This window comes from Pelodiscus sinensis, chromosome 4 (genome assembly GCF_049634645.1).
Source record: "Pelodiscus sinensis isolate JC-2024 chromosome 4, ASM4963464v1, whole genome shotgun sequence".
Taxonomy (NCBI): Eukaryota; Metazoa; Chordata; order Testudines; family Trionychidae; genus Pelodiscus; species Pelodiscus sinensis.
In genome coordinates this window covers 76,653,457-76,679,815 of record NC_134714.1, presented here as the reverse complement: position 1 = coordinate 76,679,815, position 26,359 = coordinate 76,653,457, and the positions used below count along the sequence as shown (strand labels likewise).

Here is a 26,359-nt window from a genome sequence, read left to right as displayed (position 1 = left end):
TCAGTTTGGATACAAACTTTCCCTAAATTTCCAGCAGTTTATTTAGAGAAGCATAAGGTTCTATCAATCATAAATAAGGGTGTCTACACTAGCTCGGTAGTTCGAGCTAGGTAGGCAAATGAGGGCAACCGGAGTTGCAAATGAAGCCCGGGATTTAAATATCTCAGGCTTCATTTGCATCTTCCCGGGTGCCGCCATTTTTAAATCCCCCTTAGTCCGAACTCCATGCCCGCGGCTACACGCGGCACTGAGTAGGTAGTTCGAATTAGGATCTCTCATTCGAACTACCAGTATACCGCGTTCCACGAGGAGTAACGGTAGTTCGAATTAGAGATCCTAATCCCGGGCTTCATTTGCAACTCCAGTTGCCCTCAGTTGCCTACCTAGCTCGAACTACCGAGCTAGTATAGACATACCCTAACATTTTCCACACTATGAAATATTGCTTTACGCACTCAAATTTTCTGTTCATTCTAATTCTAGGCACTCTGGAGAAGTTTTGGTTTCTGTGTTGCATGGATCTGGACGATAAGAATTGAGAGTTGGTGCTTATTAGAATTCTTGTAATTGACAGGCAGTACCTGACTGGAAATATGTTAGGAAAATTGTCCCAACACTATCTACCTGTGGTCTTATACTGGCACGCTTTTATTCTGTTGTGGCCTCCTGCTGCATCCCTTTTATACCAGACCTGTGTCCCTTTTTTCATAAAGACCAGCAGCTGTTTCAGACTATCAACTCTGTGCAGAAGTTTTGTGGTGCAAATAAGGGAAACCAGGCTGACCAGCAAACTCTCATTTTCATTTTTGAGCAAGCCCATATCTGAACACTGCTCTCCAGAAGCGAAAGGCTAGTGCATTCATGCAATTCACAGTATACAAGAGGCACCCTTGCTGAACACATATGAATAAAACAACTGAGTTTGTTTGACATGGTCATATTTCTCACGATGCTACTTTGTAAGGATTCATTATACTGTGGAGTTGCCAAGCAATCTAAAGGAAAAAAGACAATATAGAACCAGAAAGTTGGCAGGGCCTGAAGTCAGTTCTCCTTGTCTTGCAAGATGAACCAGGGGCATATATAGCCTTTCCAAGGTATGATGGCTGAGTGGCAAGGTGCTCAATCATAGTCCTGAAAGATCTGGCTTTGAGTCTTGCTCAGTTTCACAGTGAAAGGCAACCTCCCGTTCATTCAGCTGCAAATCAGATATCTGATCTACGTGGCTGGGGCACTCAAAGGCAATTGATCATGATCATGCTACCTACATAATTTCTAAATATACTTCAGAGGGGTAGCCGAGTTAGTCTGTAACAGGAAAAACTTAAAAAACAATCAATAGACGGTTAGCACATTAAAGACTAAAAGATGCAGATGGCATCATGAGCTTTCGTGGGCACAACCTACTTCTTCAGATGACCAGAGTATTAGAAGTCCAGATCCAAGAATAAATAAGGGAAGGAGAGGTGGGGAGAGGAAAAAAGGAGGAGGAAAGGAGAAAGAGGGAAAAAAAGAGAGAGACAGTGAATAGATGGTTCAAGTACCTCCATTGTTTGGTTGGTTGGTTAGGTGTGTTGCGTGGTTACTGGAAAGAATTTGTTTGAGGTTAGGGAGATGTCTGTAAGTGAGAATTGGCCTTTCCCACAAGATCTGAGAGTGAGGAGTCATTTTCCAGGACAGGTTGTAGATTGTTGATAATGCGTTGGAGGGGTTTAAGTTGTGGACTGTAGGTGATGACAAATGGAATTCTGTTTTCTTTTTTGGGCCTGTCCTTTATATACTGTTACCTATGACATGGATGTGCCTTAACCCCATCAGCCTGATAAGCCCTTGGCTCAGGAGGAACTTTGGACTACTAGTTCACCAGTTCAAATCCAACTCAGGTTGATATCAGCCAAAAGGCAGTGCTGCATGGCAGCTGGTTGGCTAACTATATAAAACGTGTTGATCCTACTAGATCTGATGTCTGTTGTTGCTGACAGTCTCTCAGTAATGAGAACAATGCCTGAGTGGATCATGGAGAGTGATACCACCCTCTTTCTCCTCAGAGGTGGTCCCTCCAATACATCAAAGGAGTTTCTCTTTGGGGGAAGAGCACGTCAAAGACTACTGAATCTTCTCGCCTTGTTAGAAGCTGTATCTAGAGTCAAAAAATAATTGAATAAGTTCATGAAGGATAGGTCCAGCAATAGCTATTAGCCAACGTGACCAAGGATGCAAATCAATGCTCTGGTGTCCCTAAACTGCCAACTGCCAGAAGCGGGGTCCAGATATGGGAGATGGATCACTTGATAATTGCCCTGTTTTGTTCATTCCCTTTAATGCATTGGCCTGGGCAACTGTCAAAAGACAGGATACGGGGCTAGATTGACTATTGGTCTGACCCAGTACAGTTGTTTTTACATTCTGATGAATAGAACAGAATAAGAGTTTCTGCAAATGATGTGTTTAAGCGGAAACCAATTTTTTTTCTTTTAGAAAAATTTGCATTCCTTTCCTGCTCATCCATCCAAGTTACAGTAATGAGGTTACTTCAGGCGATCATTCATTAAGCTTTGCTGATCATCAGCAGATTGTGCAGAATCAATTTTATTTCCCAAAATGTAGTCTTCCTCCCAGCTGTTTAAACCAAACCAGAAATGTCTGCAGTAAATCCCAGAGGCAAGCTGGCTGAGTATTAGCATGATTTCAATTACACAGTTATTAATTCCATTAAAGAATGAAAAATGTAATAGCTACAAAACATGGATTTCTTGTTTTATACTGCATTTTGACACTGCATTATGATTCTTAAAGCCTTTTTATTTTTTTAAACCAGTGAAATCAAAATGAACTTACAAACTTATAAACTCAAAAAGCAGGAGTGCCTAACTACACACAGAAAAATCCTACATAATTCTACTACTACATTATGCAGTGTAACCTTTCTGATTATCACACAAGGGGGGAAATCACATTCCAACGCTGGTAATTTGGATCTATCAACAATCATGCTCAATAAAAACAGGTAAGTCATCAGTACATTTATTTATAGAGTACTATTTAAATGCATGGAGAGATATAGAAAGACAGTCACTGTTTTGAAGGGTTAATAATTTAAATCTCCGTGTCTCAGGCTCACAATTGTATTAATTTAATATGTGACACTCTGTTTTCCTTGTATTGTGCCAGATCAATTTCCTCTACAGTCACCCCATTACCTCAAACATTGTTTTCCAAAGCTCCTTGAGATACCCAGATTATAAAACCAAAGTCTGTTCTCTTTCAGCCTAGATGACAGTGATAATCAACATATTTTTCTATGGCACCCTGCAAGGAACTCCCTTTGGGCTGAATTGAGTCTGGGTAGTGTGACAACACAGGGGCTGAGGGAGAGCAAGACATGCAGCAGTGTAAGAGGGGAAGCAGGCTCTAAAGGTCTGTTACCTTCCTTCCTCATGCCTTTGGGCAGGACAGAGGGGAGGATAGATGACGCCTTAGCTACACTGGCAAATTGGGACCAAAACACATCACTGTAGCAGGTATAGACTCAATGCCGTTTACTCCCTCCACAGAGCAGCAGACTGACTAGAAGGGAGATAGTACCTCCCTGAGTCACACTGTCCCTTTCAGGCTCCTAGAGTGTACAATATGCTCTCCCTTACTCAGGGCAGACTATAAAGTCACAATTTACCCCTTTGATGTCAATGCCATAGAAATCCGATTATAGAAATCAGGTTATTAAATAGAGAGATAGATATACATATTTCTATAACCTCACAAGTAAGGATAATGTACCACAATCACCTACTGCATAGAATCAGGATGGCTGACCTGTGCCTTCTAAAGCCTATCCTGCTAACTCCTAAAGACATATCTCACTTAGCCTTAGTAGTAGGCAACTATGTTGCTGAAGCAGGAGTGTCTGCGATCCGTCCCCGCTGTCACAGTGGTGATCAGCATGGAGGTCACCATGAACTCTTAGGTGGCTGTGGATTTGCTACAACATTATTAATTTATTATTAATAATTATTGCAATTAGCGAGCCAGCATCTGTAGGGCAGAAGTAAATGCTAGTCTAAATTAAGCAAGAGTACTTTGTAACATGGTGCAATTGGCAGATGGGGCATAAGTACCATGCATTTCACAGTACTATCCTCTATTTGCTGGACAGCTCAAGACCGTCAGTGACAAACTCCTCAGAAAGCTGCAGTGTCCATGCACCATAGCCAGAATGGCAGTCCCTGTAATACAGTGGTCACCAACCAGTAGATTGGGATCTACTAGTAGATCTTGGAGCCTCTGATAGGTGATCTTGACTGGTTTGGCCAAGAGGCTGTCAAGTGCAGCACTTCAGCTGCCCCTTGCCCCACTGCTGCGCATCTCCCTTTGCCTTGGAGCTGTTTCCCTCTCCCACCCTGTATTCTGCTTCCACAGAAGTGGGAGGGGGAGTGAAGGACACAACAGGGTTTAGGATGGAGAGAGTTTGCTGGCTGCTTATGAGAGTGGTGCAGGGCCAGTGCAGGAGTAAGCCTGCCTTTAGCACCACTGCATTACCACACAGGAGCCACCTATGGTAAGCAGTGTCTAGCTGGAGCCTGCAACCTGTATCACTGTCATGGTCATGTGCCCCCTCCTGAACCCAACCGCTGCCCCAGGCTAAGCTCAGAGCCCTTCTCACACTCCAAATCCCTTAGCCCAAGACCAAAACCTGCACCCCAACCCTCTGCCCCTGCCTGATGAAAGGGAGGGAGAATGGGGGAGGGAGGGAGGATGAAGTGAGCAGGGACAGGGCCTTGCGGAAGGGGCACTAAGGAGGTGGGGCAAAGGTATTTGAGTTTGAGGTAGATCCTGGTTTGTACTTAAATTCAAAAAGTGATCTCATCCTTTAAAAGGTTGGAGACCCCTGCTGTAATATATTTACTCATAGTATATCATTTAGCCACTAGATGGCCCTGTATGCTGTATGGATCCAGACAGGTGTGGTTCCTTGTAAACAGCAGAGACAATGGTAGAACTCAAGTTGAATTAGCCTGTTTGTCTGTAGTTATACTTTTTTCTTCCTGTTTAAGAAGAGTTTACATTGATTCCACATATCACAATAGTCAGTACAACATGGTACCTCAAGAGTATAGAGCAGTGTTTCCCAATTTTATTTGGCCACAGAACCCTTTTCAGCTTGAAAGAATTTTAAGGAACCTCTAGGGAGAAACATTGTTCTTCCTGGCCTCTGAGGGTAGAACAAGAAGCAATGGGCTTAAACGACAGCAAGGGAGGTTTAGGTTGGACATTAGGAAAAACTTCCTGCCTGTCAGGGTGGTTAAACACTGGAATAAATTGCCCAGGGAGGTTGTGGAATCTCCATCTCTGGAGATATTTAAGAGCAGGTTACATAAATGTCTATCGGGGTGGTCTAGACAATACTGGGTCCTGCCATGAGGGCAGAGGACTGGACTCAACCTCTCGAGGTCCCTTCCAGTCCTAGTATTCTATGATTCTATGAGGGTTGCCAGGGTAAAATTTGTCAAGCAAAAAAAAAAAGACCTGCCAAGTCCTGCCACAAAGGAGGGGATAGGGAAGGTGCCAAGTTGTCAAGGAACCCTTACTTTTGTTTCATGGAACCCCGGGGTTCCGTGGAGCACTAATTGGGAAACACTGGTATAGAGAGTAAAAGAGGGATAAGAGGGGTGATACTTGGGAATCCTCAACTTTTTTGAGACAGCAGCAACAGCTTTTTTTAAAACTATATTCCCCTATAACAGTTCAACATGTTCGTTGGATTGCAACAATGCAGCTGTGCTAAAAAGCTCCCTCCCCTACGTGTGCTGCAGTCTTGCCCTACCTACCTTCTCTCCCCACACCCAGCCACCTGCAACTAGACAGCAGCTCCTGAAATGAACATTAAAGAAGAACCTAAATCTCTGGTTATGAGCAGGTGCAGATCAACTGAACTACATGAACGAATTCCAAGCATGGTTGTTTCAGTTACGACTTTCAACCTTTCAAACAATTCTTGGATGTTTCTTGTTTCAATTGAAACTGTTTTAAAGAGTTAAGGACCTGATCCCACTGAAGTCAATTGGAAGTTTCCTGCTGAGTTTAGTAGGAGCGGGATCTGGCCTTTAGATACACAGATGGACAGCACTCATCTGTTTGTGCTTTTACAATAGTTGACCCTAAATCTCATCTTTGCAGATACCCTGTAAGCTACCATAATGCTCTTGTTCCTCTGTGGAAATATTACCTGAGTTCAGTGCCAAAGTAGATAGTAGTTATGCATTCCAAATGGCTCTGACGGTGCTTTAGGGAAAGAAAAGAATTGGATTAGGTACAAGGGTACATTTTTTGTGTGCCAAATTTGTTTTTTCTAAAACCAGCAGCCCCAATCCCAAGAGGTATGATCTTTTCAGATTTCATGGACTAAGCACTGGTGGGTTTCAACAGATCTGGCATGAGAGGCTTCCAAAGATATCCCATTTGCTTCAAAAGGCGATATTGGGAATATGGCTGGGCATTCATTCCTATCTGGGTACATCTCCATAGTGAGCAACATCACTGCAGTGAGTTTCAGAGCCCGGATCAACAGATATGGGCTCGCAGGGTTCACGTTACTGAGCTAAAAATAGGTATACAGACATTGCAGCTTGGGCTGGAGCTTGGGTTCTGAAGCCAACCCCCGCCCTGGACTTCAGAGCCTGAGCCCAAATGTTTACATGGCTGTTTTTAGTGCTGTGGCACAGCCTGAGTCTGTCCCCTCGAGATCTGAGTCTCGCTGCTGCAGGCAGTGTAGACATAGAAGTCCATGTCACTGATGAATGCCCAATAGGGTTTAGTGTTAAAGGGCACTGCTCTGTCTTCAGATGACACACAAAGCTCTGGTCTTGATCACTAGAGGTCATTAAGGACTTTGTGTTACTTTTCATCAAAGCCAGTGTTAGCCCTACAACCCAAATTCCAGACTGTGGAATCTACATTTTGCCTGCCTACACCCTCACAATTGAACAAGACATCCTTCACTCTCCATAGCAAACTGCTTATATTACTGCATGGTTAGCCAATTGATGAGTTCTACCACAAAGGAGAATGCTTTACAAATATAAACAAAAATCTGTCAAGGACAGGCAATCTGGAATCATTTGGAATGAAGGATCCTGTATTAAATGTAAGAGACATATTTCAAAATAATACCCGTAGAAGAAATAAACCGGTTATAAATAAACATTATTTCCAGACTAGCAAGTGACCAGTTAAAAGTTTACTGCTACCTAAATTCATGTTATTAAAATACTGTATTTAAAGAAATGGGTCTGTCACATGGATACTGTTTTTGTTTGGTGCTATGACTTTAACTGCCAAACAAATTCAGGAAGAGAATCTGACATTTTCATGTAAAAAATCTTAGTATTCTGAATGCACAGAAGTCTTCTGATTTCTGGACAGGTGACTCTAAAACTACCTCCTTCAGGATTTCAGGCTCCTTCCTCTGAAGGAGCTGATCATTTTTCGGGGAAAGGAAACTGGACTAGGAAGACCATTGTTCTCATTCTGTAGGACAGTTCTTGTGATTAGCATTTTGTTGCAGGAAAAATTTAACCTCCCTTTCTCCTGAACTAAATTAATCATGTCACAAAGACAAGCATTTTCTAAGGACAAGACACACTAACTGACCCAGGAAGAGTAAAATAAACCTAAAATATGAGGTGAGACAATAGGGAAAAATTGTCTATTTTCTTTTGGAATCTGTGCACAACTTCTGCAGTAAGACTGCCTTTCCCTCTGTTCACAGGAACTAAAGGGGGTCATGGTGGGTCAAGTACTGGATGGAAACTTGACAAATATCATCTAGGTGCTACTGGAAATAGGGATGAACCTGAACTGAACAGCCCAGAGCACTGGGGAATTTTAATTTTGGATCTGATCATTGTGGTTCAAGACTATATATATCAATGTGATTGCCTCTGAGTGTCAACACTGAAACAATATACCAACATGGGTGTCAGAGGACGCTGTACTAAGATGTCATATTGCAAATGAGACATAATGCCATCCTCACATCTGCATTACAGTCATTGAAGGTTTCTTGGCAACTTTTTACAAGAGTTCAGTGTATTCACCCTACTGTCCTAGCAGAGGCGTAGCGAGGGTGTTATGCGCCCAGGGGCAAAGGAAAAATTTGCGTCCTCCCCACTGCCACCAAACGGCCCCAAACCTGATGCACAGATGAGGGGAACTTGTACCGCATCTTCCCATGGGCAGAATGAATTTTGTGTTGTGCACCAGTACTGAGTTCATGGGGCTTGTTTGGATGTGCCACTGTGGCACCCAAGTTATTAATAAATATTTTTAAACCTTTACCTTTTCTCTCTGCTGCCATGTCTCCTCCCCTTGCTCCATCATCTCCCCTGGTGTCTGCTGCCCCCCAACTCCTCACCCTCCTCTGCTGTCCTGACTCCTGCCCTTCTCACTGCCCTCAGCCCTCCTGAGACCTGCCCCCTCCACCAGCCCTTCTCTCCCCCTTGTGCCCACTCCTCCAGTAGCCCCACTCTGAACATGTGAGCTACCCCTCGTCCTCCCCTCTTCTAACACCTCCTTCTACACACCTGCACTGCCTCTCTCCTCTGGTGCTGGTCCCTCCCCTGCAGGTGTCTGCCCTTCTGCTTCACCCAAGAACCCCCTGGCACCTGCACCTTCCCTTAGCCCTGCACCCTCCTGGTACCTTCCTCTTCCCTCACTGCCCCTTTGCCCTCTTTTTCCCTGAAGCCCACCCCCTCACCACTCTCTGTCCTCATGCCCCGGTGCCCTCACACATGACTTGCTCCATTTCCACCTTTCTCATGCCCACCCCTTCTTTCAAGCCTTCTCCCAGCACCTCCTCCTCCCCACAGAAGGCACAGTGGCCACAGAAGGGAGCTGGTGAGGCAGATGTGAACTCCATTCCTGCTTCTTCCACTTAAATTGCTGAGTGATCACCTAGGAAAGTCACTAAGGGTATGTCTACACTACAAAGTTAATTTGAACTAACAGCCGTTAATTCGAATTAACTTTCATAGGTGCTACACGTGCAAACCGCTAGTTCAAACTTAATTCGAACTAGTGGAGCACTTAATTCAAACGAGGTAACCTAACACCTAGTTCGAATTAAGTAGTTCAAATTAAGGGCTACGTAGCCACTTAATTCGAACTAGTTGGAGGCTAGCCGTTCCCAGCTTGCCCTGGTGGCCACTCTGGGCCAAACCAGAAAAACTTTTCTGCCCCCCTCTCGGCCCCAGTCTGGCTACACTGCTTGTGCCAGTTGCAAGTCTGCCAGCACCCAGCCAACAGACCCTGTACCTACCATGGCATGAGCCAGCCACCCGCTGCCACCCAGCCCTCTCCCTCTTCCCAGGACCAGGCTGGTGGTTCACAGGAGCCTGCCCGGGGCCACAAGAGGTGGGCGCCCAGCTGTTCTCGTGCGGAGATCGTGGACTTAATCGAGGTTGGACACAGCCTCCAATGTCCACGATCTCCGCACTAGCCACAGGAATGCGGCCATCTACAGCCGCATGGCTGCCAGCCTGGCCACCAGAGGCCACATGCAGACATGGGAGCAGGTCCGCTGCAAGGTCAAGGACCTGCGGCAGTCCTACTCCAGGGCCTGCCAGCCAGGGGCCGATCCAGAGGCCTGCCCCCAATTTGAGTCCCTGGACCGCATCCTGGGGGCTCACACCGTCCATGCCCCCTGGGGGGTGATCGACTCCAGGGCAGAGGGACCCATCCCTGACACCGAGGAAGAGGAGGAGGACGCTGAGAGCCAGGAGCCTGCAGGGAGCCTTCCCAGGATCCCCGAGGCACCCCACAGAGCACATCGGCTGTGTCATCCGAGGCCGAGTAGGGCTCCAAATGTGAGTGCCATCTTGCTCCCCTTATGTGTATGGGGTGGGGAGAGAGGGAGCCCAGGGACCGTGCACCTGGGCCTTGCCCACCATGGAGCAGCAGCTGGGTGCCATGCGGGGGCCCTGGCCCGTTCCCCACATGCCGACCTCGCCTTGCAGAGGGGGGCTGGGTTTCACCCACAGTGTCCCTAGGGAGAACTGACCACTGCTTTTGTTTCACCACAGCTGCAGCACCTGGGACTGCAGGGCCCACCACCCCACCTGCAACAGCCACCTGCACCCAGGCCAGCAGGCGCACCAGGAACCTGGAGGACTACCACCAGCGGCACCTGCGGCTACTTGAGCACCAGCTCCAAACCCAGGACCACTGGGTCTGGAAGGACCTGCAGCTGCAGCAGCGGAGTTTGGAGGCGCTGGAAGAGCAGAGCCGTGCCCTTGGAGGCCACCTCCAGACCTTGGTCGACAGGTTCCTGCCTCCTCCTGCTCCGGCCCCTGCAGCCATCCCAGCTCTCGCTCCCCCTCCCGCTTCCTCTGTGCCCCCGTCCCTCCTGCCCCACCCTCCACACCCACTCCCCCCCGACACCCCCGCACCCGCAGTGCTATGAGACGGGAGAGCCAGCAGGACCCCCAACCCTGAGCTTTCCCTTCCCTTCCTCCCCCTTCTAGCTCCCTCCTCCCAGGTTTCCTCCTCCTCTCTCCCACCCTCATTCCTCCCTCCCCCCCGCCCCAGTTCTGTAAAATGTAAAGAGATTGTTGTTTTCAAAACAAGTGTCTTTATTTAACATTAGGAAGGGGGGGTTAGGGAGGGGAAAGGAGAAGGAGGGGAGGATGGAAGAAGGCCCCAATGGTGCATGCAGGGAGAGTTCAGTCCTCCTCCTCCACCTGGAAGCTCTCCCGAAGGGCTTCCCGAATCCAGACAGCCCCCCGCTGGGCCTCCCGGACGGTGGCGGTGCGGGGCTGAGCGTAGTGGCCAGCCATGCAGTCAGCCTCAGCCATCCAAGCTGGCAGGAATGCCTCCCCCTTCCGCTTGAACAAATTGTGCAGCACGCATCATGCTGCCACCACGGGAGGGATATTGTGCTCGGCGAGGTCAAGGCGGGTGAGGAGGCACCTAAATCTGGCTTTCAGGCATCCGAAGGCCCCCCTCGATCAGATGCGGGCCCTGGTGAGCCTGGCATTGAAGGCCTAGCGGGAGGGGTTGAGGTGCCCCGTGTACTGCTTCATCAGCCAGGGCTGTAGGGGGTAGGCTGCATCCCCCACCAGGCAGACGGGCATGTCCATGTCCCCGACCCTGATGTGGCAGTCGGGAAAAAAGGTCCCAGCCTGCATCCTCTGGCACACGGAGGAATTGTGGAACACCCTGGCGTCATGTGCCTTGCCGGACCAGCCCACACTAATGTCCGTGAACTGGCCCCGGTGGTCACACACGGCCTGTTGGAGCACAGAAAAGTATCCTTTGCAGTTAATGTATTGGGAGGCCTGGTGTTCCGGGGCGTGGATAGGGATGTGCATCCCGTCAATGGCCCCCCCGCAGTTGGGGAAGCCGAAGGCGCAGAACCCCCAGATGACTGCATCTGGGTCGGCAAGGCGGACCACCCTGCAGAGCAGCACCCGGTTGATGGCCTTGACCACCTGCAGAGACACAGCAAACCGTGAATCACTGGGGCGCCCGGGTGGCTGGGAGTGTTTGTTCCCTGGCACTGCCTCGTGCCCGACTCCCAGAAGCGACCCCTGGTGTGATCCTGGCCACCACAGGCAGCGTGTAGTACAGCTGGGATAGATCGAACCCTCCTGTGCGGGGCACTGTCGCCTCCTCTCCCGCCCTCGTTTTTCCTGGGGCGGCCCATTCCCTCCTTATAGTGCCCCTCCCCCCCCGGCCCAGTGGCTGGTGAGTGCCTTACCTACATGAGCACTGCTCCGACGGTGGATCTCCCCACGCCGAACTGGTAGCTGTCCGGCATGGAGAGCTTCCAGAGGGCGATGGCCACACACTTCTGGAGGGGGATGGTGGGCCTCATGCGAGTGTCCCGTCGCTGCAGAGCAGGGGCAAGCCACTCGCAGAGCTACAGGAAGGTGTCCCTCTTCATCCTGAAGTTCTGAGTCCACTGTCTGTCTCTCCAGCGCTCCAGGACGATGCGGTCCCACCAGTCGCTGCTGGTGTCCAGACGCCAGATGCGGTGGGGCACGCTGGCGTCTGGGCGCTACTGCAGTTCTTCCACAGCTCCCAGGGAGGCCAGGTGGAGAGGCAGGGGGCTGACATGCACCAGGTGGTGCCAGGCAGCCTTCAGCCATTGCTGGCAGGCTTGCAGCAGGAAGTCCAAGAACTGGAGCAGAATGCCCAGGGCGAGTTCTGGCTCCATACTGCCAACTGCGGCGGCGTCCCCAGTGGGAACCACCAACACAGGCAGGCGCAGAGAAAAACGCTTTGCTGTCCCTTGGCGAGGTGGGCAAGCAAGCGGAAAAGCTGAGAACCGGCTATACAGGGGGTCCCTTTAAGCACAAGGCTCAGATAGCCTCAGACAGCAGCCACACAAAGCAACTACTGACCTGATGCCCTGCCGGAACCGGTTTCAGCTGCCCTTAAATGCGCCCCAACGTCCAATCGGTGTGGATGCGCTAGTTCGAATTAGCAAAACGCTAATTTGAACTAGTTTTTAAATCTAGATGCGCTAATTCGAATTATCTTACCCTTACTCTCTCTCTCTGCCCCAATTGCTCCATCTGTAAGAGGGATGTATCCTCAGAGGAGTTGGGAGGCTTAATTATGGTTTGTATGAAAAATGTTCTGAGGAACTCTGGTGAAAAGTGCCACCGAAGTTTGCAGAGCACTCATATTTTTTCAAGAGACTGGTCCAAAGCCTTTAAAGTCTTCTATTGATTTCAATGGGCTTTGAATCAGGGCTTTAGTCAGCCTTTACTTATTGGGCTGCATGCACTTAACACTTCCTTTATTCAGTTTCAATGTCACAATCTAGTTATAGCCTAAGAATTCCAAAGGGGAAAAAATGATCCCAGTCAAAGTGTAGGGTTGGGGTATTTTAAGTTCATATAAATTAAAATTCCAAATGTTGTCTTTGAATTTAGCAGTGACTTTGTAACACATTAGTATCCAAAAGCAGATCAAGCTGGTCATCACCGTACAAACATCAAGTAAAATACAGCATCAATCCTTTCCCACCCCTCCACTCCCCATGATGCATTTACAATCTAAATAACAGCTGTCCACTGCCACTCTGAGTTGGCTAGGCATGAATAGGTTAAACTTCTAAAGATGCAAGATGGATTTCTTTTTGAACCATCTGAAGAAGAAAAAAAAACGGTCACAGGCAGTTAGCCACATCAGAGGAGCACTAAGGAGCACATCTGCAATCTAAGCATACATACCCTCTGCCTGCTTACTGGCCCATGCCACAGCCCCTGTGTGCAGTCACAGAAGATTCCATAAGTGCTGACTTTTGAATCCCAGCTACAAACAAAGGTTTCAGGAGGAAGCAAAATCCCTCTGTCAGCCAGGTAGGTCTAATATGTTTATTGTCTTACCCAAGCAAACTCTGGGAGCCAAAGTTAGAGAAAGCTTTGATAAATGCTATTTATGTGCTTCAGTAGATGGCTAGTTTAGACTAGAGTTGCCTGGAGGGAGAAGGGTGTCCAGATGGGAATCTGATCATAAAGAATTTAGGAGCCACATTTGCTCAGTCTACAAGTCTCGGGGGGGTGCTGTGGGGAATTAGCCCCAGCTCTCTCAGAAGGCCCTGGATTAATCTTATTGAACAAAATGCTGCAATGGCAGGATCATCAAAGAGGAAAACAAATATAATCTTGCAAAGTAGCTTTCAATCCCTGTACTAAGCACCTGTGTTCCTGCCAAGAGACCAATGATTTCAGACTGATGGGAGAATTTGGGAAACAGTAAAGGGAGCATTTACCAATTAAATCTCAATGTTACCCTGGGATCTGATCTCTGAGAGAGTCAGCAGTCTAACATTCTAATCAAAGCTGTTCAAATTGCAAATACAGTGCTTTGCAAATCTGTTTGCGACCAGAAGCTGAGTTGGTTCACTAGGATTCATGGGGTCATATAAGTCATTACTTGCTAGTGTCCAGACATATACCAGGTATTTATGAAAACAGACGTGGGCAGTAAACTTTTTAAGAATTTTAGTCCAAATTATTATTTATTTGATAATCATATTAATTAGAAACATTTGTTATTAATTATTCTCCTGTTTAAATTGCTTCAATCATCCAATTGGGAGCAGAAACATTATCATGTGATTGACATGACCAGTCAAACAGTATTTATTGTCAAAGAGGACAGTTAAGAAAAAAAAAGCTGTTATCTAAAAACTATACATCCCAAACTTTTCAGCGGATATTTCTGAAAAACAAAAGACATTTTTATACCCAATAAGCTTTGTTTCTGCCAAGGGGTTTGTGTCTATCATCACCTCAATCAAACTACCTGTGCTCTCCATGTCTACTGAAAGTAGGACAAGAATGGGCTTAATCTGCAGCAAGGGAAATTTAGGTTAGATGTTGAGAAAAGCTTTCTATTTAGAGGAATAGCTAAGCTCTGAAATAGTCTTCCAAGGGAGCTTATGGAATTCCCATCACTGGAGCTTTTTAAGAACAGGTTAAACAAACACCTGCGAGGGATAGTCTACATATACTGATCCTGCCTCAATGCAAGGGTCAGGCCTTGATTGATTTCTCAGGGTCCCTCCCAGCTGTACATTTCTATGATTCTGTAATTGAATTGTGTTGGCACAATCCTGTTATGACAAAACGGATGCTACAAATAAACTACTCAGTCTTTTTCATTTCAAATTTCTCTCATCCCCAGAGGTGAATGGAAGAATGGACCATTCAGTGTTATTTTCCAACATGTTTTGTATATTAACACACTATTTTAAAGTCAAGTTTTAGAATAAAGAAAGCAAATGTGAAACATTCCAGTAGAACCTGTCTCAAATAAGCAGGCAGTGAATGACAAAGGCAAATAACAAACAACAAAGAAATTGGACATAAAATAACAACAAAAAAAATAACAGGATTTTCAAACCAAACAGAAGGTGATTAGCTACTCAACACAAGAAGTTTGATACAAATAATGAGGAGTCCTGTGGCATCTTAAAGACTAACATATATATGGGCATAAGCTTTCATGGGCTGGAAATGGGTCAAATTCCTCCCTCCCTGAAATATTACGGCCACCACCCTCTATGGCCTTCATAGCACCTACAAGGTGTCATTAAATCTACATTAATTTACCCCACACATTTAAATGCACATTACAGTATTTTTATTGTGAATTCACATTTCTCAAAGTTCAAATGAATTTTCACTGAGAAAATTACAGTACATCTGGTCTTGTGTATGGAGAAAAAAGTCCTTTTTTTATTGCCTAAATTGAAATGTTCCTTCACCCACACACTACAAATTATTGAATAGGGAGTTACGAATTGTAATCCACAAGCAAGCAAGAGATATATTTCTGATGCCTGGATAGGCCTGTATCATGTTTATGCCATGCTCTGTTCATAAACTCACTGGCCCAGGGAAAGAAGGAAAAACCTACAAAACTGGATTTTCCCACCAGCGTATTGGTCTTTCAGTTTCTGTAACCCAGACCAAGCAGTCTCAGCCTTTTTCTTGATTTACCTCCCACCCCCATGCTATAAAAACTCCACAGTCATAGCAACTGTTTTTCTGCATATAAAAGTCAAGGCCTCTGTGGGTGTGTCTAGACTACAGGGTTTTGTCGACAAAAGTGGACTTTTGTCGACAAAACTAAACCTGCGTCTACACTACCGCTGAGTTCTGTCGACATAACATCGACAGAACTCAGCAGTTTTGTCGACGCTGGTAAACCTCATTTTACGAGGAATAACGCCTTTTGTCGACAGAGTTCTGTCGACAGAAGGCGTTATTGCATCTAAACTGTCCTTTGTGCCCACACTGTTATGTCGACAAAGCAACTTGCTTTGTCGACAGAACTGAATGGAGTCTAGACGCTCTTTGTCGACAGAAGCTTTGTCGACAGTATCTGTCGACAAAGCTTCTGTCGACAAAACCCTGTAGTATAGTCGTACCCCGTGGGGGTAGCCTCTTAGGGCTCCACAACATAGGTGGGCCCTGCAAAACTAAACTGATAGGGCTTTGGCTTAAACCTCAGGTGGCGGGGCTGACGGTAAAGGGCTTCCACTCTGTGTGGTGGAACTTGGTCTTTCTTTTCTGCCCTGGGCCGCACTGAGTCTAACACTGGCCCTGCTTGGCAGAACCCCTGAAATCGGACCATAGGCTTCCCGGGGAGGGGGGGGATCCCCAGATCCTGAGAACTGCTTGAGCCAGTTTGCATGGAGGTTCCTTGTGCTCTGCCCCCTTCCCTGCTCACACCCACGACACTCTTCAGTGCCACACACGGCAAGGACAAAACCCGGCTCTGGGGCACCCGCGCATCCTAGGCGCTTCAGGGCGATGCCCCCTCCGCCTGCCGAGGAGCGCGCGCAGCATCGGCAGGTGGTACCCGCCCCCACCCTGCCCTGGGCAAATCAAGGCGCAAAGGCAGCGCCAGAGCCCGAGCGGGCAGCCCCGCCCCCAAGCTGGCTCCGCTCCTGGCAGGCACAAGGAAGATTTCCCCCGCCTGCCCTAGCGCATCTCCCGAGCCCAGCCCGCGCGGCAGCCTCCTTCCTCCCCGCTCCCACCTCATGAGCCTGCAGTTTAACCCTTCACCGCCCGGCCCTGGCAACTCCCCTACCTGAAACCCACTCTGCGGATGCCAGGGCACAGTACTGGGGCTCAGGTGCCTGCTGGGAAATGTAGTTCCCGCCGCTGGGCAGTTCCTATTGGGAGATGGAAGCTGGAGGGAGAGGACGGACTCCACTTCCCAGAAGGGGCGTGATTCCCAGCGCCGCCTTAAAAGCCATCCGGCTGGCAGGCAGTGGTGGGGCAGAATGGTTCTGTTATAGGCCTGTTAAGGATGTGCATGAGTGGGAACCCCCCCCCCCCCACACACACACACACACACACACACACCTGTATCAGAGAGGTAGCCATGTTAGTCTGAATCTGCAAAAGCGGCAAGGAGTCCTGTGGCACCTTATAGACTAACCGAAGCGTTGGAGCATAAGCTTTCGTGGGCAAAGACCCACTTCGTCAGATGTATGTCATCTGACAAAGTGGGTCTATCTGACGAAGTGGGTCTTTGCCCACGAAAGCTTATGCTCCAACGCTTCGGTTAGTCTATAAGGTGCCACAGGACTCCTTGAAACTCCTGTAATAACATTTGAAATACCAGCAGCAATTACATACAACAAAACCAGCCTTCAGCAACCATCAGGCTGAGCTTAGTTTCTTAGTTTGATCTTTAAATGGACGACATATATACTAAGAGCTCAGAGAGGGCCTGGTTCTGACCCTTTATCCACACCAGGGGTATTTGCTAAAACGAGTAGTGCCAATTAATGGAGTAAATGGTACTTCATATATGCTACATGTCTTAGCATGGAATCCAACCCAGAGTTCCTATCTAAACATAAAATTCACCGTATGAATATGTTTTAAGGCTGAGTAAATACCATCACTCCATTTGACAGGTGGGGAAAGAGAGATACAGATTTAGCCTGGCTTGTCCAAGGTAACAGTCATTTGCTGAGCTGATCACCTTGACATTGTTTAAAGTGTGTCTTATGTGGTTTTCTGTGTCTTTTTTTTTCTTCAGATACTGTCAGTACCATGACGCAAACATCAGACATAATGTCCCTGCAGATGATATCAGTCATTAATAATTCATCCTTGATTCAGCCAGGCTTTTCTCTGCTGAATTTTGGTGGGCGGGTTTTCTTTTTTGGACAAAAAGGCTGGCCAAAGAGATCCTGCCCCACTGGAGTTTTTCTCCTTGATTTAAAAAAAAACGAGCTCAAATTGAAGCCTGCGTTTTTCTCTAAGGAGTCCTGCTATCTTCCCCCTCTCCGTTACCCTGCTCTCTGTGTTCTCAATGGCAAAACAGAGTCTGAAAAATGCCAGTATGTCATCCACGGTGGGAAAACACCAAACAATGAACTATCTGATAAGATTTATGTTTTGGATATGGTATGCAAGACTAGCAAGAAAATCACCTTTATTTGCACTGAAAAAGAGTTAGTGGGGGATGTTCCTGAAGCCAGATATGGCCATACCATTAATATAGTTCATAGCCGAGGTAAAAGTATGAGTGTTATATTTGGGGGAAGGTCATATATCCCTCTTGGGCAAAGAACCACAGAAAAATGGAATAGTGTAGTAGACTGTATGCCCCATGTGTTTTTGGTTGATTTTGAGTTTGGATGCTGTACATCTTACATCCTTCCAGAGCTTCAGGATGGACTTTCTTTCCATGTCTCCATTGCCAGAAATGATACCATCTACATCCTAGGGGGTCATTCCCTTGAAAATAACATCAGACCTCCCAACCTGTACAGACTGAAAATTGATCTGCCACTAGGCAGCCCAGCTGTGAGCTGCACCGTCTTGCCTGGGGGGATCTCTGTCTCCAGTGCGCTTGTGACTCAGACTGGCGATAAAGAGTTTGTCATTGTTGGGGGCTACCAGTGTGACAACCAGAAGAGGCTGGTTTGTAACACAGTCACTTTAGAAGATAACAACATAAAGATTATAGAAAGGGAGACCCCAGACTGGACACCAGATATTAAACACTGCAAGATATGGTTTGGTAGTGATATGAGCAATGGGTCCATCTTGCTTGGTATACCAGGAGACAACAGGCAACTAATTTCAGATGCAAACTACTTTTACATTTTGAGATGTGGAGGAGAAAAAGAAGATGAGGAGGAGGCAGCACAAATTTGCAGTCAGACATCTACAGAAGACCCAGGGGACTCCACTCCATTTGAAGATTCAGAGGAGTTCTGTTTTAGTGCTGAAGCCAATAGATTTGATGATGATGATATTGACACCTATAATGAAGATGATGAAGAAGATGAATCAGAAACAGGCTACTGGATCACCTGTTCGGCTAACTGTGACATTGACATCAACACTTGGGTTCCTTTCTATTCAACTGAACTCAACAAGCCAGCTATGATCTACTGTTCCAATGGAGATGGCCATTGGGTCCATGCTCAGTGCATGGACCTGTCTGAGGGCATGCTCATACACCTTTCAGAAGCAAATGTCAAGTACTTCTGTAATGAGCATGTTGATCTTGCTAGAGGGCTGCAAACACCAAAGAAGGTTCTGCCGGTGAAAAAACAACCTATGAAACCATTGCACAGAAAAACATCCATGAAGATAGCAACTCCATTGAAAAAATCTTTTCTTCGGAGGTTATTTGAGTAGATTTGAGCTAAGGATTAAGGTTCAGCTAGGAGTAAATGAAGAAATCACAAACCAAAGATAGTTAATAATGGTTGCAACAAAATTTAATATTAGTGCTCTTAGTGATGTTCTATTTTTTAATTTTAATTAGATTCAGTTTAACATAGCTCACAAATCAACATTTATTGTTTGTATTTTGATAGCATCCAGTGGCCCCAGTCAAGATTAGTGCCCCAGTGGGATGGGCTCTATACACACACATAGGATTATGGTTATTTAGCCTTCCTCAAATTGAATAGTACCATTACTCCATCCATATCCCCACTGACTTTAAAGAAATTATTTGAAGAGTAAGGCAATACCCTGTGTGAATACTGATATAGACTCTGTCCCACAGGATGCACAGTGCAAATCAATCTATTCAATCAGTAGAACTAGAAATACCAGGTCTAATTCATGACTGCATTACTCCAGTTTTACACTGGTATAATTAATTAAAATCAGGGGACTTCAAGTGATGTTAAATTGGGGTGGGTAGTTTAAGCCCATTGTATCAAAAATATGAAGGCATCAAAGGCCATCTCTAATTTGGGAAGCCTCTATTTTGGTGTGCCTAATTTTGGACCCTATTTTGATTTGGAAAGCACCAGCTGGAGTTGTGGAAGCTCAGCTCACTGGAAAATCAGGCTCCTTGTTTAGGTGCCAAAATATTTGTTTTGTTTTTATTTTTCAAAGTGGGTCCCATGGCCAGGTACTCCGCACGTAAGAGGTTCAATTTGTTCAGCCTCCCATTTCTATGTGTGTTTTTAAATGTACAGTGAACTAATAAAGTTTATAAGAAAATTGCCTTTACTTTTGTTTCCACCTATTGTCTGGGTAGCTAAGTATTGTGAGTGTCAGACTGGAAATAGCTAAATAGCTCCATTGTCATTTGCAAACAGTGACTCGTATGGCTATGGTATATATGCCTGAGATGCCTATGTGAAGTCTGATGAAGAGCCTGATTCTGCAGCTGCTCCATGCCCAGAATTCCCATTAATTTCAAAAGGAGTTGTGAACAGGACTTTAATCATTTCCTTTGGGTCCACTGTCATTCCTTTACTCTCCCTGCATCACTCTGCAGCGTGTGCAAGCATTGAAGTGTAGGCTGTAGCAGCTTATAGTGTCTCAATGGTCCATTGTCAGGGTGGCAGCAGCAGACCTTCTGTACTGCTGCTGGTGGCAGACTTCCTTGTGTGCTTGGCTACCGCACACTCTTGCTGCCCAGCTTAGAAGTCAGAGCCACTGGCAGCAGCAGCACAGCAATACCGTAACATATTACCCTTCCTTATGGGTAGCCATCTAGGTTGGGCACCTAACCAGTTGCTGCCAACATCCCCTTATAAGGCAGTGCCACTGCCATCAGGAAAGGAGGCAATACCTTACCGAGCCAGCCTTCCCTCTCCACCGGCTGCCCAGACTAGAAGATAGAGCTGCTAGCAGAAATGGTGCAGAAGGAAAGGTAGCAACACCATAAAACGCTTCCCTTTGTTATGTGCTGCTGCTGGTGGCAGTGCTGCCTTCCAGAGGTGCCTGGCCAGAGGCTGCAGTTCTGTGGCCTCCCAGTTTGGAATTCAACACTGCCATCAGTAGAGACACAGAAAGAAGGGTGGCAATACCATGCCATGCCACCTTTCCATCTCCACCACTACCGGTGATGGGACTGCCTTTCCATCTGCCCAGCCTGAAAGGTAGAGCTGCCACCAGCAATGGTCCAGAAGGAAGAGTAGCAATAAAATTCAATGACACCCTTCCTTTTGCACTACTGCTGGCAAAGGCACTGCCTTCTTGTTAGCTGGAAATCCCTTGGCCTAAAGAACACCAACTATCAGAACTATTAGGTCCATCCCCACACTTGCATCTATATCAGAGGGGGGGTCACAATTTCTCAAATGATTAAGATAAACAGATGAGGTAAACTAACAGGTTTTTATTATAACAGTATAACAGGGAAAGATAAACAGGCAAGTAACTATTTAACAGGATTTTAAGGACCCCACTACACAGGAATATAGCAAAAACAAATAAAAGCTAGACTGAGACCTAAGATAGCCAAGGTAAAAAGGTGATCAGAAGAGTGATCACTGGCACAGTACCATCTCTCACAGCTTGTCTTGCCCCAGCCACCCGATTCTGATCTCGTCTCAGGAAAAGTAGGAACAGCAACTGGATAGCAGCGATGACAGACTTCTCCCCAATTATTCCCTTCCTTGCGTCATCACGGCGGCAAGTGTGAACGAACGCAAAGAGGAATGGCATGTGGCTGCATACTCCTTGCTTGTGAGGCATGCTACCCAACCCAGAAATCCTATGACGTGATACCGACAGAGCACTGGAGAGGGAGGAGGATGTATGGCATGGCCCCAAGTTTTGAGTGACTGCATACACCGCCACACAGATGGGCAGCCCCGAGCTAAGCTAGAGGTAGCCCTTATATAGTAAGCTGTCGTCGGGCAGACTGCAGTTACATGTCTGCTGTCTCTGGGCAGACTATAGCCATGTGACCACAGGGTTTTCCAGCCACAGCGTGGGAAAGGCGGGAAAAATGAGAAGACGAAGGACGACCAAGTTGGAGTCTGGTTGTTGTTTCAGAACTCCAAAATGGCGTCTGTGCCCAAAATGGAGCCTATTGGAATTTTGCTTTAGATTCTGAGATCAGCACCTGGCCAGTAGCACCACTTTTCTCCAGCTACCCAGCTCAGAAGGCAGCCCTGCCACCAGCAGCAGTGCAGCAGGAAGGGAGGCAATACCATATCATTCCAAACTTCCTTCTGCACTGTTGCTAGTGGTGGCACTGACTTCTGAGCTGGGTGACCTGCCAGCAGCCACAGCTCCGCTGCTGCCCAGATCCAAAGGCAGTGGCATCACCAGCAGCAGTGCAGATGGAAGGGTGGCAATACCATACCATGCCACCCTTCCTTGTGTGCTGCTACTGGCAGTGGCGCTGTCATCTGAGCTGGGCATGTGATCAGAGATCATTGCTCTGTGGTTGCCTAGCACAGAAGGCAGCACTGCCACTAGCAGCAGTGAAGAGGAAAACATGGCAATAAGATACCACCCTACCCTTCCTTTTGTGCTATTGTTGGCAGTGGCATTGACTTCCATGCTGGGTGTAACCTCCGCTCTCCAGTCCCTCAGCATGTAAAGCAGTGCTGCCCCAAGCAGTGGCATAGAAGGAAGGGCGACATGGTATGGTATTGTCACACTTCCATCTGCACAGACAATGCCACCTTCCTTCTGCACTGCTGCTGGTGGAAGGTTGCCATCAAGGCTGGAAGGCAGACCAGTTGCTACCAATTCCCAGCAACCCCCCTTAGAAGGTATGGCTGCTGCCATGTGGCACATAAGAAAGGGAGGCAATACCATACCATGCCACCCTTCCTCTCTGCTGCTGCTGTGGTGGCACTGCCTTTCCAGCTGCCCAGATTAGAAGAGAAAGCTGCTACCAGCAGTAGCGCAGAAGGAAGGACAGCAATACCATAACATGCTACCCTTTGTGATGTGCTGCTGCCTTCCAAGCTAGGTGCTTGGCCAGAAGCTCTCGCTCTGAAGCCACCCTGTTTTGAATTCAGTGCTGCCATCAGCAGTGGCACAGAAGGAAGGGAAACAATACCATGCTATGCCACCCTTTCTTCTTTGCTGCTACTGATGATAGCACTGACTTTCTGTCTGCCCAGCTAGAAAGACAGAGTCACCACTAGCAATGGCAGAGATGGAAGAGTGGCAATACTATACACTGCCACCCTTCCTTTTGCACTGTTGTGGGTAGTGGCACTGCCTTCTGAGGTAAGTACTTGGCCAGTGGCACCTGCTTTCTGGCCTCCCCCAGTCTGGAAGGCAGTATAGAGGAAAGAGTGACAATACCATAATATGCCACCCTTCCTTTTGCGCTGCTGCTAGCAGCAGTACTGCCGTCTGAACTGGGTTTCCAGACAAGGACCACTGCTCTCCAGCCAGCCAGCCTGGAAGGCCAGGAAAAGATCACAGACATTTTTTAATATTTCCAAAATGTGCCCAGAGGAAGAGTTGAGAACCAAGAAAGAGGTCATATTTGGAAAAATCTGGATGGCTAGTGACTCTACTCACAACCCCCCTACACTAGCCTTGTGATTCTCTTTTGATATGGGAGCCCCAGTTGAAGAAAGGCTGCACTTTGGGGGTTCCCCAATGAATCCTGAGGTCCAACACTGCAAAAGGTTCTGGCAGACTCTTTCTCACAACTTCCACTGAATAGTTCATAGATAAGGCTCTGCTAAATTCACCATGCATTATTGTCAATTTCACAGCCAAATGTTTTCCAAATTGGTCAATTTCACAATTTCGGATGTTTACATCTGAAAATTCATGGTGTTCTAACCATGCAGATCCTAGCCCAAAATAAGATTGTGGGGGGAGGGGAAGTTTGCAAAGTTATTGTAGGATAGGAGGTCCCGAGATTGCCACCTTCAGTTCTTTGCAGCCTTCCTGGCAGGGCTACAGTAGGTTCCCCCTTCATTTCTGCACTGCCTCTCAAGGCGGTTCTGACCTCTCCACCAAGAATGACTGTGTAGGGGAAAGACAACTCCTGTCCCTCCCCAGCCTGGCCGGACAAGCAGCTGGGTCCCCCAGGTTCCAATGAGCATGGGGAGATCAGATTTCAGAATACAGGGAAGATTTCATAGACTGTGACACATTTTTTATGGCTGTGAAAATGATAGGGCCCTAGTCAAATTCTCAGGGACCTTTTCCCTTTAGTGGTCTGCACTGTATAGTAGTCTTTATTGGAATGTTCTGGCAATGCTACAAACGCCAAGGGGAGGTCTACAATTCATTGTCTTTGCTATTTCTTTTCTTTCTAGCATCATTCATTAATGATGCTGGCAGCCTAAACTCTGGTTCTGGTGAAAAAGGCATGATGAGGAGGCCCTTTTAGTCTTTTCAAGTCTTCACTAGGTCCACGTGACATAGCCTCTACCTCATTTCTCCTTCCTGGATGACAGATTTCATCATCAGCTGCCCTTGCCCTACTTATAACCTTGAATGGTCCTTGCCACTTGGCCAGCATTTGGGGAAGGGCGGGCCTAGGACAGAACAGGGGCACTGTGGAGTGGGACTTGGGGTGGAAAGGGGGTTGTCTTGGGCATTGCTCCCCCCTAGGAATGGCCCTGCCTAGTATAGATCATTTCAGGAACCCACTGGTCACCTCCCTCCTTTGGGAGCTCCTGTGAACCATAGTCCACCTGCCATCCGTCTGTGCCAGAGCGAGGGGCTCTTTAAAGAGCACAAGGATAACTTGAGCAGCAGTGATATTTGAGACAGATGGACAGAGATCCTGGAGCACCAAAACTTGGGCTTAATAACTTTCTATATAATCAGCCAGTCTCTTTCAGGGATTTTCCTTTAGCTCGGAATTACTGGAAAACTTGTTTGTTCCCTCAGCAATGCCCTGTTGTGGCTATTAAAGCTCCCCCCATGCACCTGTTTTGTACCCTCCACCATTCTTTTGAACCCCACAAACCGCACAAAATCCACCATCCAAGCCTTTGTTCTCAAGAGCTAAGGTCCCAGTGCCACACAGTAATGCTTTTGCACCTGCAGGCTCCAAAATCAGACATTGTTGTCTTGCAAGCAGGCAGGTATTGGCACGTGGACACAAAGAGAGAAAGGCAAGAGGATGTGGTGATTATGCTTTTCATTTGGAAATGCAGGTCCAAAGTCAACTCAGCCAAACCGTCTGCTAAGGAAAGGTCCCTTTCCTGTTCTGTCAGGGGGAAGTCACCCACAAGGCCTAGACAGCACTGTAGTGTGCCTTATACAATGTGGCTGGTGATCTGGTGATTTCCTACAAGCTGAACAAGGCTGGCACCCAGAGGAAGGAAAACCAAGGTACCGATGATTTTAATGGCATTACTCTCTCTGAGGGTATGTCTACACTACAGCGCTAATTCGAACTAACTTAGTTAATTCGAACTAAGCTAATTCAAACTAACGCATCCAGACTAAAAAACTAGTTCGAATTAACGTTTTGCTAATTCGAACTAGCATGTCCACATTAAGTGGACCCTGAACCAGGGTTAAGGATGGCTGGAAGCAGTGTCGGCAGGGCATCAGATGTGGACTTAGAGTGTGGAGCTGCTGCCTCAGGCTAGCCGAGGGCTGTGCTTAAAGGGACCCGACCCCCACCCAGGACAGACAGTTCTCAGGGGTGCCCCGCTTGCAAAGCAGTCCTGTCTTGGAGTGCCCTGAGTGCCCACACTGGGCACATCACAGCACTCGGCCATCATACCGGCTGCACTTGCCGCAGGCTGCCATCTGGGGAGAGGAGGCAATTGGGGTGCTGCAGGAGAGCTTCCACCCCCAGAAGCCCGCAGAGCCAGCCCAGTCCTCCCCATCGGGGGCTCGTACCCCATTCCTCCCTCACCTCCTTCCACTTACCCTTCCCTAGCCCCCTTCCTGATGTACAAAATAAAGAAAACGTGTGGTCAAAAATAGAATCTCTCTTTATTGAACAAAACTGGGGGAGACTGGGAAAAGGAGGTGGGAGAGGGGAGGGCAACTAAAATGATCAGGGGTTTGGAACAGGTCCCATATGAAGAGAGGCTAAAGAGACTGGGACTTTTCAGTTTAGAAAAGAGGAGACTGAGGGGGGATAGGATAGAGGTCTATAAAAGCATGAGTGGGGTGGAGAGGGTGCATAAAGAAAAGTTCTTCATTAGTTCCCATAATAGAAGGACTAGAGGACACCAAAGGAAAGGAATGGGTAGCAGGCTTCAAACTAGTAACAGAAAGTTGTTCTTCACAAAGCAAAGAGTCAACCTGTGGAACTCCTTGCTGCAGGAGGCTGTGAAGGCTACAACTAGAACAGAGTTTAAAGAGAAGTGAGATAAAGTCATGGAGGTTGGGTCCCTGGAGTGGTATTAGCCAGGGAGTAGGAATGGTGCCCCTGCCCAAAGTTTGTGGAAGGCTGGAGAGGGATGGCACGAGACAAATGGCTTGGTCACTGTCTTCAGTCCATCCCCTCAAGGGTCCCTAGGGTTGGCCGCTGTCGGCAGACAGGCTACTGGGCTAGATGGACCTTTGGTCTGACCCAGGACGGCCATTCTAAGCTCAGGACTCAGGGTTGGGGGTCTCAGTGGACCACCTTGATTTTCATGCACACCTGCTCCTGGGTGGCC

The 26,359-nt window shown here is 47.4% G+C and overlaps 3 protein-coding genes across 5 annotated transcripts in view; 1 reads left to right on the top strand and 2 right to left on the bottom strand.

Annotated features, from left to right (window-relative positions):
- Positions 1-16,739, bottom strand: part of IFTAP (intraflagellar transport associated protein) — a 68,514-nt gene extending 51,775 nt beyond the window's left edge. For 2 of the 3 annotated variants that reach the window (XM_075927510.1, XM_075927507.1), the window contains exon 1: positions 16,609-16,739. The gene's annotated coding sequence lies outside the window, so the exon portion shown is untranslated. Of the gene's footprint in view, positions 1-6,223; positions 6,280-16,608 lie in introns of all 3 variants that reach the window. The other variant, XM_075927509.1, reaches the window with a different exon arrangement.
- Positions 10,616-13,114, bottom strand: LOC142829162 (uncharacterized). The gene is made up of 2 exons (XM_075927506.1): positions 11,757-13,114; positions 10,616-11,483 (listed from the first exon to the last, which is right to left on the bottom strand). Exons 1-2 carry the CDS (start codon positions 12,141-12,143, stop codon positions 11,037-11,039), a joined length of 834 nt encoding a protein of 277 aa, XP_075783621.1. The 5' UTR covers positions 12,144-13,114; the 3' UTR covers positions 10,616-11,036.
- On the top strand, positions 13,257-19,987 carry RAG2 (recombination activating 2). Its single transcript, XM_006124471.4, has 2 exons — positions 13,257-13,364; positions 17,572-19,987. Exon 2 carries the CDS (start codon positions 17,586-17,588, stop codon positions 19,185-19,187), a length of 1,602 nt encoding a protein of 533 aa, XP_006124533.1. The 5' UTR covers positions 13,257-13,364; positions 17,572-17,585; the 3' UTR covers positions 19,188-19,987.
- The last annotated feature ends 6,372 nt before the right edge of the window (positions 19,988-26,359 follow it).

What these genes read in the sequence shown, in the direction of transcription:
- LOC142829162 (XM_075927506.1), bottom strand. Translation starts at nt 12,143, where the DNA reads ATGGCTGAAGGCTGCCTGGCACCACCTGGTGCATGTCAGCCCCCTGCC. An exon ending in ACCGTCGGAGCAGTGCTCAT is followed by an intron (nt 11,484 to 11,756) that starts GTAGGTAAGGCA and finishes GTGTCTCTGCAG; the next exon opens with GTGGTCAAGGCCATCAACCG.
- RAG2 (XM_006124471.4), top strand. Translation starts at nt 17,586, where the DNA reads ATGACGCAAACATCAGACATAATGTCCCTGCAGATGATATCAGTCATT.